Below are 18966 nucleotides of genomic sequence, written 5' to 3'. Positions count from 1 at the left end.
TAAAGGAGGGAAAGTACAAAAAAAGAGGCGGGGGGGGGGGGTGCCACTTAGAAAAGCCCAAGTGGAACGTGAAGGAGAAAGTAATGAAAAATTCAACATCTCTGCTGCCTTCATCTGCCTGATTCAAGCCTGCTTGAACTCTCTAGTCTTCATATTAAGCTTCTACCTTATTTATGTACTTTGATTCACTGTCTTCTTGCTTGAACTGGTAACACGCCCATCCATAACATTTGTGCTGCTTATATATCAAAGTTGCTGGTTGCAGCAGAATGCGTGCATACTCTCTAATCATGGAGCAATTTCTGAGTTACTTGGATACTCTGCCAGAAAAAAATTACAGAATTCATGCATCTAGTAATGAATATTCAGGTTAGTTTCATCTCAAAAATCTCAACTAACAGGTCTCATAATAATGAAGGGTTTTTACTTGGGAGGCATGTGTTGTAGGTTCTCCAAAGTTATAGGTATATCAGTCATTAATTTGTCAAGAAACTTGAATTTCTCCTTCTGGCAGTTGCCAAGTGGTGGCACATTCTGGTACTTAGCCTCTTCATCCTTCTTTGTGTGCTCTCCTAATTTTTTGGAGCAGCTACACTGATTCTTTATAACTTTATTAACATTTCCTGAAAAACTTAAGGAAATTAATGTAATTCTTAAATTTGATCATGAGGGATTATTACATAATTTTGAGTAGCAAAAAATGCTGCCAGAGTATACTTAAGATTTATGATGTCCTTGCCTAATAAACCTATCAACAGAATGTGATATTGTATGAAAAAGGACAGGTTTAGGCTACCTCTGATTCAAGTGAAAATTTCATCATGAAGTATAAGATCTTAAAAAAATCTTAAAAAAAAGAGTCAAATTCTCTGAAAACTAATTATCACTGTTGATGGACAGGCAAGTTACTTCTATTTTTTTCCAAGACTCTCTCTCTCAGAGCAGGACCAGAGAACAGCACAAGCAGAGTTAATGACTGTGATGCCTTACCATTACAAAATTAGCTATCGTTTAGTACAATCTAACTTTAGTGACACTGTTCCTTATTGTAACATGTAGAAAACATACCAATATTTTTCAGCCTAGAAAGCAAAACTGATTTGCTTATGCACTTTTTGTTTGCCCTTGCTTGAATAAGAATGTCTTGTCTCAAAATCAGGATGTGTAAGAGCTTAAGTAAGAGCTGTTATTAAGGTTTAATAATTTATGGTGAATGAAGAAATTGGACTAGAATATTTAAATTTTGCAGTCCTTTTTTCAGAACTCTTCCATAAAACCCACGATCAGAGTAAAATGAAAAGCAGAATCTGTCAATTCATGTGCTTGAATTTTAGAATTTCAGTTTGTTAGTAGACTTTCTTGATGAAAAAAAACCCCAAAACTTCACTCTTTATTTATTGAACTCCAGTAAGTCTAGACTTGCATTTAGATGTCTTGTGGATAAAACCTGCATAGAGAATCTTTTCCTACTCACCTTTTTTAAACATTCTAGCTTTGGCTTCCTAACAGTAATAATAAATGGAAAATTTGTCATTTAGGTGTAGTCTTTTCCATATTAGAGGTGAGACAAACAAGCGGGGTCTTAGTGCCTTTGTTCCTATGTGTCCATAGGCAGTTCAGAGGGATTCTGGGCAAGCCACCTTCACTGCTACTGCTCCGTGGGGTTTGTATACTCAGACTGTCAAGTGTGAGGGTGCCCTTCATGGTCTGTCAAAAGTTCTGTGGCTGATTTGAACCCTTGGAATACAGTACTTGTAAATTTGCTCTAACGTTGTCAATGCAATTTTATTTAAATCTAAAATAACCTGGTTTGAGACTTTCGTATCTGATCAGTTTATCCCAGGACATCTTCTGTTCCAGAGGGTGGTACCCAAATGAGTAAGTAAAAAAAACCCAACCAAACCCATGAAATAGCTCTCCTGCTTGCATAAAGTGAAATCATAGCTTTAACAAGTCTAAGGCTGTTTTTTTACTATTTATATGTAGCTGAGGGGAAAAAGAGTCTAACTACTTTTTTCTCCCCTGTAAAAAATAAAGATACCAAATGTCACCCAGCTGCTCTGGAAGAAGTTATTGCTGCAGAATAGTTCAGAGGGTTAAATGACATTGTTCTGTTCATTGCCAACACGCTGCAGAAATCTCATGCCTTGCTATTCAATCTCCATGAAAATAACTGGATCCTGGCCAAAATGGGGCCACTTCAGCTATGCACTGCTGCATTCAGTTGATCCTTTATACATCATGATACTAGTATTTTAGATGTGAATGCTTAAAGTTACTGAAAAGTTTCTTGCATTTTTAAGGGACGTATCTGTTCCTTGAATGAGTTGAAAAATGAGTTTTAAGTTCTTCTGTCATTTGTAGGAACTTTTGTTAGTCACAGTGCTTTTTGAAAGGTTTGACAGTGGTGAGCATTAAAGTTATTTTACATTTTAAACATAAGTTTTTCAGGTTTTTTTATATCTGTGCATTGGGTATATGTGTGGGATCTGGTTTTTCCCCCAGACACTGATCTAGTATGACCTTTCTGAAAAACCCAACAGACATTTAAATAAAATTAGATTTTCACATCTTATTTTAGAATGTCCAGTCTCCTTTATTTAAAAGAAGGGGAGTGGTGGGTAATGCCATCAGAAAAATTTACTTGTAAAACCTTATGGGTAAAGTGAAGCAATGCTGCTGTGGTCATATTGCAGAGCGGAGGGGCCTTGTTCATTTTGCTGATCCTTGAGGTCAAAAGAAAATCTTGAGGAAAGGAGAAAGCTTTTCTTTGCCTCATCACTGCAGCTACAGCAGCATGTTGTAGACAATTTGAAACTGATACTGTGTGCTGCATTCAGAGGAGCTCTGGAGTCTTCTGCCAAAGCAGCTTCTGAACTCCACAGTTCTCATGCAGTGCTGCAGCCTCCCCAGTGCTGTGGGGAAGAGCCTGTGCTGTGTCCTCTTCCTCTTGAACTGCTGTGTCAGAAGCACCCCCTAAGTTTACAGTGGACAAGGTAAAACCTTGCCCTCGAGCACAGGTGCTGACTTAGTTCTCATTTCTGCCTAAAGCCACTGGTGCAACCACTGCACATCTCTCTGAAGCTGCTCTAATGTGAAGCAGCAGTAGACTGTTCTCTGGTAGGTGCAGATGGCTTTCCTTCTGGGGGCTATGTGGAGTACTCATATGGAAGTTGGGGACTTTTATGGCTTTAAGTGTGTTGTTTCCTAGGAAAACATGATTCCAAATCCGTGTATATGGAAATTATGGACATTTTCTTACCTGGTTAATTACATTGGCAAATTAAACATCTAATTTTGCTTCAGTACATTGGTGACTCTTTCTTAAAGAAACTTACGTGTACATTTGCAGGCTTTTTTAACAAATTCAGTCTTGGAATTAGAAGCCTAGAAGCTTTTATGAGTTCATTTTAGGGCCAGTGTTCATTTTCAGGTCAGACGTGCTGATCAAGCTTTACTTCTTGGATAAAGCTGGGGCCCTGCCCTTGGAAAGCTGGTGATCTGATTTGACCTGTGTTCAAAAATCTCAGGGCAGTGGCTTATTGGTGTGTTTCGTGTGAGGCTTGGGAAGTGCATATGGGTTCACAGAAACCTAAAAATAATCAGTATTTGGGTTAAACTTCTTTATTTGTATGATGGCAAAAATAAATATCCTCTTATTTTCTGGTACTGCTGCCACCATCCATGAATTTTAATAGTGTGAAAATATTTTAATTTTACATTGTCTTGGTTTCAGATATTTTTCTGCATAAGTAGAGGATGAAAGTGTAAATTAGTGACTTGACTCGCTTTTGTGCAGTACTGTTCAGTGTGTGTAGCTGAGTCTCTGTGACATCAATGGTGGATTTTATTGTCCCAAGTAAAGCGGGCTGCAAAAATACTTGGCACTGACGTTTTCTCTTCAACAAATTGTCAGTAGGGCACAGAGTGACAGTGTCTCCTGTGCAACCCTTTTTACTCTACAGTCTGTTAAACTTACTTTTAAGAAACATTAACCTGAGCAAGTCAGTTTCCATGGAGTAAACTGGTGAATGCATCAAAGAAGCCAGTCAGACCTCCTAAGGTATTTTGGAACTTCTGTAGGTTTTGTAGCTGAAATTTTTCTGGTAAGGTATGCCTGAATGATTCAGGAGTTTGCATTTTGTGCTACTGAAGATCATTAAAAAATAGTAAGATATCCTACCTGTTCTGACAGAAAATTTGTCCTGATAGCAAGCCTGATCAGTTTGGCCTGAGCATAGGAGAAGGATTAAGGAGGATTTTTGGTTCTGTCTCTGAGTCTGACATTCAGTCTCCAGCTGTCAGCAACCTACCAGCAGAGGAAGGTGCTATAAAAAAAAAAGGTGTTGGAAAACTGGAAATGCATTGGAAGCTGCAAGTAACATGAACATATTGTGCTTGTGGAACTTATTTTTCCCAAAGCCTGAGAAGGAAGGGCAGGTTCACAGATTTCAGAGCAGACTCTGATCTCAGTGCAGGTAGGTAGTAGAAGGTATTCTGAAAGTTGTATTAAAATGTGTGTTTTACAAAGGTTTTTAAAGCAAAGTTATTGACTCAGTATTGTGTATATGTGGTCAGGAAATTTCCATCTCTGTTCAAGGGCAAATGTCTGTTATTCACTCCCAAGTGTTAAAATGTCTCTTTACTTTTGTTAGCAGGACTGAAAGGCCCTGTCACCTCTGTGGTCAGTTAATCTTCCTGGTTCACCCAATATGTCAAGCTACTGATCCTACAAGCTACACTTCTACTCTCCAGATCATTTTTGTAGCCCTTCCGTGAACTCTGATATTTCATGTCTATTATTGAAGCAGTTGAAATAATATTCTAGTAGTGTGTGGGGGGCTTTTTTTAAAGTTAGGGAAGGTTATTTTTCTACTTCTGTTTTTTATTTTATTTTACTATCACAGTAGAACACCTGGCCACAGCATAATCTTTGCAATTTTTGTGTAGTGATCTATGACATCTCCTAAATTTGCTTCTAATTTTGCCTTTTCAGCATTGAGTAATTCTGACATAGTTTTTGTCTCCATTTGTACTCCTTTGCATTAGCTGTGTTGTTTTGAGTTTTGTGATGCTACACTATCATTAAGTAAAAACCACAGAATCAAGAGACTTATCTTAATTGGGAATCAGATTTCTGAAATAAATCTTTAGGCAAATCAGCCTCAGCGGTATTTGGCAGTGTAATTATGAGGACTACTTTGGGGGGGCTCTTTAAGTTGAGGTTCAGTGTGCAGGTTTTAATCTCAGTGTTGGAGTAGCTTCATAAAATAAATTTATCTGAAAACCATGATACTGCCCTGAACTGTAGCACTGAAGCCCATATTTTTCACTGAACCATAAAGAATTATTTCTGGGGCTAATAAACACTGAAGCAGTGGAAAGGAGAAGTGTCTCTGCTGCCACAACCACCACTGGTGCTCCTTGATAAGAATCAGTGGAAAAATATATGATGAGTTTGCAGAATTCATACTTGCACACTGTGCCTGGAGAAATGCAAAAGACGCTGGTGAAATTCCTGTTTTGTCATTTGCATGCAAGTTTTGTGATACATTTGTGAAGCTCTTAGAGTTTCAGCAGAAAAGCTTAAGGTGTCTGTGGTTTAAGATACTTATGTAGAGAGCTCCTTTGTATTTTATGAACATATGACATTTCGTTATGCTTTTTGTTATCACTTTCCCTAATCTTTCATGAGTTTAGGTACTGAATGCTTCCAGAAATGCTGTATGGGAAGTGTATGGAACTAGGAGATTAAGTCACTGAGTCAAAGAAGTAAAACCAAGGTAATTTTGATGTTGAGGTAGTAAGTAGGTTTGAAACTGTTAGTTTTTCGCAAAATCTTTTGAGGCTAGAAATGGCAGTTCTGTTGTTTGTTGTTTAAACTACTTAGCAGGAAAACTGGAGAAGGAAAGGACTGGAAGAGGGGAAGGGAAGTTAAAAGGCTGGGAAGAAACCAGGGACCTTGTTAATAGGAGATATAAGTTAACCATTTGAAGGGGATTTTTTAAATCTTAATTTTAATTTTTAGATTTGGAACCCTTACCATTTTTAATTAGCTTGGAACGAGCTGTTAATTGGAAATTTGATCTTTCCATCATAAATTAATAAATCATGTTAGGGTTTAACATGAAACAAAGTATCAATGGTGAGCATAGGCTGCAACTGTACCTTCCAGTGAGGGGAGGAATAGCACAATGTGCTCCCCCGTTCCTCCTCATGCGTCATTCTCAGCTTCCTGCAGTGTCCAAGCTCAGGAATACGATGATTTTCCAGGTCAGGGAGGAGAGTTAAGTGATTACTGTTTCTAAAAGTTTGATACTTTTGGCCTTTAAAATCCTTTCTTAAAGCAGGGAAAGTACCTCTCTATTTTAGCTTTTTTATCGTTTTTAGTGCTGGCTTTTCTCCCCTTTTGTTTGCAAGGACTGAATTTTGAATTCTGACCCATATATACTGAAACTTCTGCAGAATTTAGACAGCTATCTTTAACAAATATCTCAGCTGAATCTGCCCACCTAAATTCTGGCATAAATCTTAGGTGGGCTTATGCTAAATAGAATCACAGAACATACAACAGCCCTGGTTAAAAGGGATCTCAAAAGATCATCTAAACCAAACTGTTGTAGAAAAGGGAACCTAGATGAGATTATCCAACACCCTGCCCAGTTGTATCTTGAATAGCTCCAGTTGATGGGGTTCCACTATTTTCCTGGGGAGATCATTCTGGTGATTGTTCTCAGTGTAAAAAATGTCTTTCCTCTATCAAGATGAAACCTTTTCTGGTGCAAATTGCACCTGTTGCCCTGTGTCCTCTCCATGCGGCTCTTTGTGAAGAGAGATACTCCATCCATTTTGTAGCGAGCCTTTAAATACTGGAAAAGTGTGACAAAGTCCCTCCTGGGTGTTCTCTCCTTCAAGGAGAAAGGACCTAACTCCTTTAGGCTTCCCTCATAGAGTAGGTTCTACAGTCTTTGATCATCTTCATGGCTTTCATTTTGACCCTCTCCAGTCCGTCTGTTCCTTTTCTTGAACTGTGGAGACCACAACTGGACACAGGAGTACTCCAGGTGTGGCCTGACAAGCTCTTGGTAGTTTGGGATGGTCACGTTCTCATCTCTGCTAGTGGTGCCCCTGTGGGTGCACCCCAGCATCTGATTTGCCTTCATTGCTGCAGCAGCTTCACTGCTGGCTCCTGTTCAGCTTGTTGTCCACCAGGACCCCCAGGTTCCCCTCAGCAAAGGTTCCCAGCCTGTGCCAGGCTCTTTGGTGCTGTCACTGCTGCAGGACCTTGCACTTGTCTCTGTTAAACTCTGCGCTCTTCTTGCCAGCTCTCTCTTCCAGCCTGTCCCGGTCCTGTGAGATTGCTCATCCTTCTGACACATCCACCTCACCACCCAGTGTGGTGTCATCAACAAACCTGGTGATGGTGCTCCCAGTCTTGTCATCCAGATTATTTGTGGTGATGTTGAAAAGTGTGGGTCCCGCCATCATTTTTGGGGGATCCCCCACTTGTGACAGGCTTCCAGACTGAGTTAAAGCCATTGACCTGCACCTTCTGAGTGCACCCTGTTGGGCCAGTTTCCTGCCCATTTTGCAGTCCAGCATCCAGTATCTTCCTGGTTTGTCCAGGAGAAGGCTGTGGGAAACAGTGTCAAATGCTTTGCTGAAGTTTGTTAAACAGTATCTGCTGCTCTCACTACTTTGACAGAAACTGTTATTTTGTTGCAGGTGCTCAGAAAGGTCTGGCACGATTTGTTTATTGTGAAACTGCTCCGGCTTTTTCCCAACCACCGGCTTCATTTGGCTTTGGGAAAGCGAGGCAGCAATTACATTGTTTTACAACCTGATACAGTTATATCATGGGGGCTTCTTAAATGTTCTCTTAACACAGCAGCTTAGCCTGGTTTTTTACCATGAGTTCACTCGCTTCCCACTGTGCTAGGCTTCTGATTTCAGTGTTTTAGAGAAGGTGAAAATAGGAAATAATTGCTTAAACAGTCAGTGGATTTCAAATAGAATTGGTCTATTTTGTTTTCTTGTTCTCTAACACAGTTTGCTTCTTGAACTATTGTCATAGGTACTAAAGCATGATATTACAAATATAAAATGCAATACTTTTGGCCATATAAACTTAGTGTTGGATTTTTCTAAATTTCAGAGTCCCATATTTAACTTGCATTATCTCTGTTAAAAAGCAAAATGAGGGTTCCTGCATTCAATATAAGATAAATAACTGTTCTTGTTCATGAAATAGTCTTTTTGAAAACAAAGAGCAGAGGAAATTCTGAAGATGCATAAGCTTGGGAACATTTGCTAAAAAATAATATAATTGTTCATGATATTGAGTACGTTGTCGAGTAAGTAGTACAGTCATGATTTACTTTCTTTGTTCTTTGACTTCCTAAGATAATGCCAGCTTTTCCTTTTAAAAGTTCAGTCGGAAACATTTGAAATGGCAAGAACAAATCCAGTGTCATCGGTGCCAAAATGCTGTCATTGAAAACTATGGAAATTGTAGTGCAAATCGTAAATAATTTCCCTATTGTAGTTATATTAATTTTTTAAGGAGAAAGTTTGGCAAATGTTATTCTAAAGTAAGGGAAAATCGGAAAAAGTACCAGAAGGTATCAGAATATTGAGTGAAGTGTTAGCAGTGCAACCGTCTAAATTTTTTTGCAGACACCAAGTGATAATGAAACCTTTTTTTCCTGTAGATAGATGTTCTGCTTCCATACTTCCCTGGTCATCTCCCCACCAACTTAATTTTCACTCTAACTCTATTTGCAGTGGCTCACTTACCTCTCAGGGTTTTTATCTGCCCCACCCCAGTGCTGCCTGACCCGATCCATCCCTTCCTCTTCCTCCCTCCTGTCACCTCGTGACTTCCCCATGAAGTAATTTAATCTCTGTAGCTTTCTGCATTCCCCCAACTCTTTCCTGGGCCATAAAATGACTGGTTTGCATTTTTTCCCCTGTCCTATTGTGCTTGCATCCAAAACAGAGCTCACTTCCCTCCCCCTACCTGCACGCTGCCTGACCTGTCACTTGCATGAGATTTTTAGGTAACTTTTACTCCTCAAAGACTGCTGATTGCACAACAGGAAAGAAAGTGAGTTATTTTGCTTTTCTACCCCTTTGTCCTTTCCCAAGTAACTTCTTGTCAAATGTGTTTTCACCTCTGTTAGACATAGTGGCATAGTTCTGGTGTGAGTGGAGATAACTTGTTGCAAGAACTGTCAGAAAAAAATGGATACAAAACAAATTACTATATCATTGTCAGAATAGGTCTCAAAAGTGACATATTCTGGAACTGAGTGCTCCTGAGCTTTGGTGGTGGTGACTGGGAATGCAGCAGCTGAGAAGTTTGCTGTTCATTTAATTTGCAGATTTGGCACAAGGTCCCATACAGGTGTTCTGCTTGCATGTTATTTTGTACAAACTGTAAGCTATCAGGAAGAAAGCAGGTTTGGGGTGTTTGGTTTGTTTTGGTTTTTTTTTCTTCCTCTCTGAAGTAACTTGCTTTTTTAAGGTTTTGATCAGATAATGCTCTGAAACTTAAAACAAACCCCAAATTGTAGTAGGTTTTTTTGCATGTGCTGTCTTGTGAAGAGGCACTGTATTTTGAACTTTTTAAAAAGTCTTTCGTGTTTCCTTGTCACAACCTTCTTCCTGCTTCTCAGAGTGTATTTTTATTCTGACTTGGTCTCAGCAGACTTAAAGCTGTGTTGATGTGGAGAGCTGTCCTCAGTCCTTTGGTGGGAGGGAGCCTTTAGCTCAAATTCCATTGACTGAAGTCCTAGTAAAAAACTATTTCCTCAGGGTGTGGAGCAGCAAAAAACAACCCATTACAACTTACCACAAAACAAAGCCAGCCTTTAAGTGATTGCAAAAGGTTTTTTTTTTCCAAGGAATGTAGTTAGCTGGTCCCTGCTAGTGTACGTATTGTGAGGCATTTTAAATCCTTCCAATGTTCACATAATATTTGTTATGATGGTTTGGTTAGAAACACTGAACCTATAAGCTATTAAAGGCATAAGTACTTACATTTGTCCCAATTTCCATGCATCAAAATGAGTTTCATATTAAAGCTTTAAATACGTTTATTATCTACAATAAGATTCCAACCCAGATCAATTTTGGGGCTTTTAGTTATATAATTTTTCAGATTTCAGGGTGAGGTTTTTAGGTACCCTTAACTTATTGTAGATTCTTACTGAATATTATTCACTGTCTTACCTGTTTAAATTTCTTTAACTATATATGCATCATCTGAGTACTGAAGAATGCAAGTTGCTTGAAAAAAAATTAAGACTTTTCTTTGTGGATGTTAATGTGAAAAATTTTATGGTCTTTCTGTTCTAAAGCTTTATTCTTTTGTTTAAATTAAACTCTGTAGCACAACTCTGTGACATTCGTCTTAGGTGAATCCTTTAATGAAACTGTTGGGTTAGAAAAGAATGGGGAGGAAGGGGATTTTGAATAACAAAAGTAACCTGAAATACTAATAGCAATTTCAGAATGTTTTTTGTAAACAGTGCTCAGTACCTGTAAATGAGCTATAAATTTTATAAACCTGGTTTCCTAAAAGTATTTCACAACCAACCTGTTTATAGCAGTTTTGCACACACATCCGCATGCCCCGTGATAAATACGTTGTGCTGCGAGTTGGCTGCTGGCTCTCCTTTGATGTGCTGGTCCATTGACCACCACAGTGTTTATGTGTACATAGGTATTAGAAGAATGGATGTAATTGTTACTAAAAGGTGCTGTTTGGATTTTATCACATCTGTTTGTTTTCCTTTGCTCCCCATAGTAATAGATCCTGTTCCCTCTGTCTATATTTGATATTAACTGCTTCTGGCAGAAGGTTTTTTTCTGTGCTCTTAACATTTTCCATCCATGGCTTTTTCAGTTAAGGGTGTGGCTTTTTCTGACACAGTTGTGTTAGAACAGGCTCTCACATAGAAACACTTATCGTGGCAGAAAGTCCTCTGGCATTACAGCTTATCTTACTGGGGGGCTGTAGTGCACTGTGTCAGAAAGAAACTGTCTGTACTGAAGTGTTGTGGGTGTGAAGACAGGCGGTTTTGGGTTGGTTTTTTTGTTTGTTTGGTTTGGTTGGTTTGTTTGTTTGTTTGGGGTTTTTTGCTGCCTGGGCAGCCTGTTGTGATTTTCAGTGTGACCTTCCAGTTTACAGAACCACTGGCCATTCCCCGTGTGTGTTCAGCTTCACTGTTCAGATTCCTTTTATTTATTTATTGGTATTCATATTACTGAAGCTCTTTCTGGAGAGTTCATCATGCCTTACTCCCAAAGAGTCTTTCAAGGAAATTAATAAATAAATTTCAGTGGCTTTGCAAAGTGTTGTCACGATGTCTGCTTCCAGTTCAAAAGTCAATCCCTTTAACATCAGTAGCTGACAGCCATTAAAGCAAACAATTATTATTACAGTTATGTTAAAACAATTAGTAGACCTTGCTGGGGGGATGCCATTAATTTTGGGTGTCTTCAAAACTGAGCTATGAAATAGATATTTAACCTTAGATATAAAATGATCTCTGAATGTTAAACATTGATTTTCATGTGAAATTATTGCCACTACATAGTGGTGAAGTAGTAATAGCTTCCCAAGACCTTCTTGAATGCCATCTTGTGCTTGAATGGAGGAGTAATGCAAATTTCACAAGACACTGTGATCCCATTTTCATGTTCCCTTTGCAGGCTGTTAGGGACCAGCTTCTCTCCAATATGAGTAGAAAACAGTGAATAAATTATGTGTGTCATTCGTTTGGAAATACGTTTTGGTACTCTGAAAGTAAGATGGAATTAGTGTAAATAATTAAATGCAAAATTACGTTTGCAGATGTGAGTACAGTTTAAATACGATTGTGCATGCACATAAACAACATGACACTTAAACAGAGCCTGAACATCAAATGTCTCAGCAGGCAGGAGCAGGCTGTTGTCTGCTGGTGGTAAGCTCAAACTTCTTCCTTTTCTTATGCTTTGCTTTTAAGTAAAGACACATTTGTGGCTGTTCTCTGCAGAGTACAGTATGAAGTCTGAACTACTTAAGTGGTTCCAGTTGTCTTCACTTGCTGTTGTGCTGTTTCTAAACTCCCAGATTTTTTTTGATAAGCAGAGGCTGCTGAAGTTCAGGCTTTGATTGGGCCAAATGAGCTGCTACTGTAAGAGAGTAAGGCACATGTTTGGGTCTGCAAACTGTTGTTTTTCAACAAAGCCCTGGACGCAGAGGCAGTAGTATGGCTGATAGAGCTCAGAAGGTTGTAAAAAGTGTTCACAGGCCTTCAAAAGTATTTTTGAGGAAGGAAGTGGCAGATGGTGCAGCCTAGAGGTTGTGAGGAGGAAAAGAACTTGGAAGGAGTGTATTAGACATCTGAAGCTGCCAAAGGAGAGGTTTACTTTGCTGTACCTTCACTTGCTTAAAATTTCCTAGGTCTAGTACCCTAAACTGTTTCCCTTGCGGATAAAAGCATTACTTCTTCTTGCTCCACCCTTTTTCTCCTTGGGTGAAGGAAAGCGAGCAATTTAAAAAATAAAGAAAACAATCAACCATGATGTTTAAAGTCTAAACTTTAAAATTAAATATTTGAAACACTGCAGAGGTGTCTTTGTGTGTTTATTTAGTAACTCAGTGGGTGGAAATCGTTGAGCATTTAAGTGCTAACATAGATTTTCATAGTAGTATCCTATTCTGCAGCGTCAAGGAAAAGACTATTTTGCTCATGGTGTTCAACTGTCTCAGTTCAGTGGTTTGTTCATCCTGATATAGGAAATGAGTTGAATTTTGAAACTTCTTTCCTAATGTAAGAATTAAAGAGGATGAAATCTGCTAATTCTGGAGTCTTGAAGTTGATAATTTTCTTCATTGCAATGATTTTGTTTAACATAATCTGCATTTCAAAATTTATGTAAACTTGCCTTTTCTGTGTGCATACACATCTGAAGTGGTTGTAGCTAATAAGCATGCAAATAAATTACTAAGCAAATTAAAACCAGTTTAAGATGAGTCCCTACGAAAAATCTAAAAATGGCAGAAGAATGGAGACGTATATAAGAACTTACTAATATAGATGTAGATGGTGAATAATTACTTAAGATATATACAGTCTTTTCTACTTAGTTGTAATTTGATATGTCAGATGACCAGGAATTGGAGGCTTGAATCTCAAAGTGTTGTGAGGGTGGCTTTATTGAACTGTCTTTTTAGTGGAAGGCTTCAAAATCCTTCTGAGAAGGATTTTGGAATGAGGGTTGTAATACTGTGCCCAGAAAACTGGGATAATGTTACACAAAGGAATTCTTGTGAGTGGAAGAAGGAGGTGTGTATGAGCAATACTGGCTGAGCTTTCAGCCTTTCTGGTAGATGCAGGCAGTTGCTGACTACAACATGTTAAACTGAAAGGAACCCTGATCAGGGAGTGGGGGCTGTGTGTGTCTGTGCTTTCCAGATTCCAAAAACCACATGCTAATGTAGTGATGTGCATGTTATTGCATGGACCTAAAATAAATGTGAAAAGCACACTTTGGGTTGCAAAGTCAGGATTTCTGAGTTTGTATCCAGAAATGTGTTGGCAGTCCAAGCATGTTTTGGTGAGGCTGATTCTTCGTATTAATGAACATGTGTAATATACTAATTTCAGTGATGATTTAATTTCTGATTTATGCAATATTCTTTTTCTTATGTCTGCTTTAGCTTTTTAAGAAAAAATGAAAAGGCAAAAGCCCCTAACCAATGAGTTTAGACCTCATGTCTGGAACTTCTGTAATTGTCTCTGAGAAGGTTTGAAGGACTTCCATGCTTCTAAATATCAGTCTGGCCAGACAACTTAAACAAATTAGTTTAAATGGGAGCTCTCATTTTAGTTTTGTGTTGCATGAACTTATGTAGCATATTAGACTTTTCACATATGCTAGCCTACTTTTCTGATCTTGTGTATTAAGATCCTTTTTCCTACTCTAGAATGTTGCTCTCCACTCGCACAAACAGGGTTTCTCATTTGGGAAGATGTGCTAATTTTAGATGGATTTGAACTATTACTTTGAAAGTAGAAACACATGAATATTTTCCTTGCTTGATTTGTTTATTCCTCTTCTCTGTCCTTCTTCACAGGTTCCTTAAAACTGTGCTATGAATGGTGATTCTGGTGTGGGGGTGGTGACTTCACCACCTCCAACAACAGCCCCTCATAAAGAGAGGTATTTTGATCGAGTTGATGAAAATAATCCAGAATATTTGAGAGAGAGAAATATGGCACCTGACCTTCGCCAGGATTTTAACATGATGGAACAGAAGAAGAGAGTCTCCATGATTCTTCAAAGCCCAGTAAGAAAAAAAAAATGCTTCATCTTTAAAGTGACAACTTTAATACCTTTATTTTTACTAGCAGTACAGTATTGGAGAATTTTGTGGTATCTTAGATCCATCTATTCTTTTTTCTTGTTGGCCTTTCCTTATTTTTTTCCTCATGCTATCTGTTTGAATTTTTATGGTCTACTCATGAAGCAGCTCTTCAGTGTGGCTTACAGAATTCTCTATATAATCATTGACATTTTTTTCATATTTTCCATCTAATCCTTGTTGAGACATTTTTTCACTGGTTTCATATATTCGTTTAAATGTGACTTTCTTAAGAGTAGCTTATACAAGGCAGGTCTGTCCTGTATTCAGTTTTTCTTTTGGGATTTGGACATATGAAATATTTTTATATATCTCTTTCTGAAAGGTGCACAATAATGAAATATGAATGATTGACATTTAATATTGAAGATGTTCCCTTGGGGAGAAAGTACACAAACAAGATTTCCCAAAATGACATTTGTTCCATTTGTAATGATTAGTGGGTGACTTTAGATACAAAACATTACATGACATAACTTCATTTGGAATAGAGATGTGGTGGTACATTCACAATTTTTCTATTAAGTCAACCCATTTGATTTATCAAAATATTAATAAATCACTTAACTAAAAAATAATCACTTAATGATTGCAGTAGTTCTCTTTCAGTACAAATTCCAGCGTTCTTGTCAAAAGCAGGAGCTATCAGCAGTGGTAAAAACTTGTTTTCTTCCTTCCAAGTTAAAATATATTAAAAAAAAACCCAAACAAAAAAACCCCAGGAAAAATATAAACAAGCCCTACAAGCCCTCATCTAAACAGGTTTTAGAAATTTAATGTTCATTGTTTTCTGTGTTCCTGGATGCCTTCTTGGCGCTCAGTTCCCTGTGAGCCACAGTGACAGATTTTCTTTTCTGGTTCTGCTACTTTTACTTTCACATTTTGTGTTCAAGTCGATTGTACATTCTCCTCCTTCCAGAAATTCGTATTAGCAGGCTCAAAGACTTTTGGTGTTACTTGAAGAGAGAATGCTGGAATTTCCATTAAAAAAGCCCTGAGTGACTCATATAATTGGAGCTCCAGAGAGCAATGTTTTGAAGTTACAGTATGCACCAGTAATTCTGCCCTGCGGTGTTTTTCAGAAGAGGTGTAGGATGGTTCCATCAAAGTGCTAAATAGAAGCTGAATATGAAAGGCTGAAGTTCATTTAAACATGCATTACAACGTGCAATGTCTTGTTACTAGGCCTTTTGTGAAGAATTGGAATCCATGATCCAGGAACAGTTTAAGAAGGGGAAGAACCCAACAGGTTTATTGGCTTTACAGCAGATTGCGGATTTCATGACAACACACGTACCAAATGTCTACCCTGCAGCACCTCAAGGCGGAATGGCTGCGTTAAACATGAGTGAGTGCACCTTCAGTGATCAGAGCTGAATTAATTTTTTTCTTTTCTTGAAAGGCTTAAAATGAAGGCAGTGTGAATGAAATAAAAAGTACTGTGAAGGTCAAATGCTATTGTGTTCTGCTCACACGAACACTGAACACATGAATAGATTCGTTTCTAAACGCCGCGGTGGTATGCAATGTGATTCATGTATATAATTTATATCAAAAGCTATTTCAAGGATGATATCGTAATTGAAAAATAAGCCTGATAAGTCAGTCCTAGTAAAAATTTTAAATATTTAAATATTGCTAATTACCACATGGTTTGTCTGCAGGAAAATAAAACACTGGTTAGTAGTCTGGTAACAGTGAAGGTCTTTAGAAACTAATTATTTTTGCCATTGAAATACTGTTTGCAGCTTTCTCCTGTTAAGTGAAGCTTTAGACAAGAAACATCAGCTAGCAAAACAAAGAAGGAAAAAACCCAGAATGTGCGAATGCATGTACACACAGGTTTTGTGTTAAGATAAAATAAATCCTTGCCTATGCTCCAAAATAGATCTTTAGTTTTGACTGTAGCATGGCCTGGTTCTGTTTTTTCACAGTTACTTTTAACCACATTTCTAATTTCACTGCATAGTGTGTATTATTTACCATAATCTTCTCTCTAGCTTGTACTTAATTTTTATTAATTAAATGAATCTGTGTGCATCTTTTTAGGTGTGTAATTATCCTTGTCAGGAATATTCTGTGTCTCAAAAAGTGGAATATTTAGGATTACATTTTGTCTTTAAACTATGAAGATGTATTTTACATCTTCATGATTTTTTTACATCTACATGATTTTACAAATCATTGGTTTGAGAGAGGAAAAAAATATTTTGCTAAGGAATGCACTGTGGCCTTAGCACTAATTTATAGTAGGGAAGGAAATGAATGTTGAGTCTACCAAAGTTGAATAACTTTGCTCAAGATTGTCAATATATTTGTGTAATATAAATTATTACATTATAGGAATGAGAATTTGCTGTCCATTTCTTAGGTCAATATGTTCATATAAACCAGTAAGAACAACCACTATAATAGTGGTGCATGTTGCTAGGTTTGAACTGATACTGAACGCAACCCACCTTGTGCTTTTTTACCCGTTCTCCTCTTCAGGTCTTGGCATGGTAACACCAGTGAATGATCTGAGGGGATCGGATTCCATCGCTTACGAGAAAGGGGAGAAGTTGTTACGATGTAAATTGGCAGCTTTCTACAGATTAGCAGATCTCTTTGGCTGGTCTCAGCTTATTTACAATCATATAACAGTGAGTATTGAATCAACAAATAACTGAACCAATTGTTTTAACATACAAGAGAATTGCTTCCCTCCCCTATCTGTCATTTTCTCTTTGTGTGCGAGAAGAGCAAAGTGGTATTGAAAGCAGAAGAACAGTAAAGAGATTTGTCATTGCATCTCAACTTGGATGTCAGCTACCAAAATCTGAATAGAGTTTTAAGAGAGTGTACATGAAAATTCTTAGGATGAAATTAAGACTCCCAAAAGACTCAATCTTTTAGTGTCTCAAATGCTTTGAATAATTGTATTTCTTTGTTTTCTTGCTTTTTTTGCTAAGTACTAGAATATCTTCTTAGTCATTTAGTTGAATTTTATAATTCAGGTACCAGCCTTTCTGAAAAAGAAGCCATAGTATTTCTGAACATGAGCGAGCTACTCAGCTTAATGCAGCGTGCCAACAATTTTCCTTGTGACTGAGTAATCACTGGCATCCATAAAAATAATGACAAGGAGGTCAAATCAAGGAGGTTTTATACGCCAGAAGAATGATCAACATGAATCTCATGAGTAAAGTCACAGCTGTGGTGTGCAGCCCTGTCAATTGTTGTCCTAACAGAGCTGAATTGTTTTTTATTCCACATAGTAGAGTTTGTCCTTTATGTATTTTCAGTTCTTCTAGTTGCAGTCGGAATGAAATATGGTGATCTTGTTTTTACAGCTTTTTGAGATTTCAAGACGTTATTTGTGAACAGATGAAGATGATAAATGATATATGTGCAGGCATAGGATCGAGGCAGTATTGGTTAGATCATTCAGTTCCTTTTGTAAGAGAACATTTCCAACATAATGGATCTTGTAAACAACTCTGTGCCACCCCCAGATTTTTCATATGTTACAGGAGGATTGGTTTTGTAAAAGGGACATTAATGCAATGAAAAGATTACTGGGCAAGCAGGTTTGGAAATGGCTTTCTAGTGTGAAGTTCAGCCCTGGGAATGTTTGTACATTTAGATAAAAAGATAAATGTAATGAAGAGCAGCATGTCAAGGGAAGGGGTTGAAGCAAGGGCTTGTGATTGGGGTCGAATGCCTCAAGTTTGCTTTCTTTGGGGAGGAGCACATTGAAGATATCGATAGAGGAGATACCGGTTGAGGTGGAAGACAAAGCACTTGAAAAATGAGATTCTGAAAGTGTTTTAGACACTTCTGAATGGCAGACGTACTGGAAAGCTCTTGGTTTGTCAGCAGCAGTCCCAAATCATAGTTCTCCTGTCTTTTACAAACTGCATATGTTCCAATGAACAGCATTCTGAAAGGTGAATGAGAAATCATATCTTCAGAAGCTGATATAGAACAAGGTTGTTATGTTTATTAAGTAGTACTAAGACACCCCTTTGGAATGTGGTGAATGCTACCACTTCATGCAGTGCTGGTGTCTGACTCCAGGTTTTCACTCTTTTTTGAGTGGATGCTGTAATTACTGGATAATTGCATTCAAGTTAAAAGCTTGTGCCAGTGCACTTGTGAAGTAGGAGAAAAGGTACAACAGCCTTCTGTGAGGGTCATAAGCCTGTATATTAAAGGAGAATGGCATATACTCTCGTATTACAGCTGGTTAGGGGTCAGTAGCTCTGACCGAGGAGGAGGTGACCTGTCCAGAGAGATGGTCCCAAAAGGAATCACCTTCCCGAGGATCGGTGTCTTCCCTCAGCTGCTGGCTAGGAGGGCCCGTGCAGAAGCTGTCAGCTCTTTAGTGATTGTTACAGTGGGGATTCTGTAACACGATGTATCAAACAACGAGGCCCATGGAAAAGAAATATATATGGACTGATTCTTGATAGATGTTTCAGAGATGTTTATTTGTCCAGCCGCATGGCCGGGGCTCTGCCGAGGAACTGCTCAGTCATGGGGCCTGCGGGGCCTTGCCCGCGCAG

General features: G+C 38.2%; 1 protein-coding gene across 15 annotated transcripts in view; it reads left to right on the top strand.

Moving 5' to 3' along the window:
* The window catches only part of ADD1 (adducin 1), a 54715-nt gene that overhangs the window by 8089 nt on the left and 27660 nt on the right, over positions 1 to 18966 (top strand). For 5 of the 15 annotated variants that reach the window (XM_017727719.1, XM_017727718.1, XM_008645080.2 and 2 more), the window contains exons 1-3: positions 14084 to 14344; positions 15605 to 15767; positions 16910 to 17061. In XM_017727719.1, coding sequence (XP_017583208.1) covers positions 14150 to 14344; positions 15605 to 15767; positions 16910 to 17061 — 510 coding nt within the window. In that variant the 5' untranslated portion in view covers positions 14084 to 14149. Of the gene's footprint in view, positions 1 to 14080; positions 14345 to 15604; positions 15768 to 16909; positions 17062 to 18966 lie in introns of those variants that run through there. The other 10 variants (XM_017727720.1, XM_017727721.1, XM_017727722.1 and 7 more) reach the window with 5 other exon arrangements.

Source organism: Corvus brachyrhynchos, unplaced genomic scaffold (genome assembly GCF_000691975.1).
Source record: "Corvus brachyrhynchos isolate BGI_N302 unplaced genomic scaffold, ASM69197v1 scaffold80, whole genome shotgun sequence".
NCBI classification, from domain to species: domain Eukaryota; kingdom Metazoa; phylum Chordata; class Aves; order Passeriformes; family Corvidae; genus Corvus; species Corvus brachyrhynchos.
This window is presented reverse-complemented; position numbering and strand designations above follow the sequence as displayed.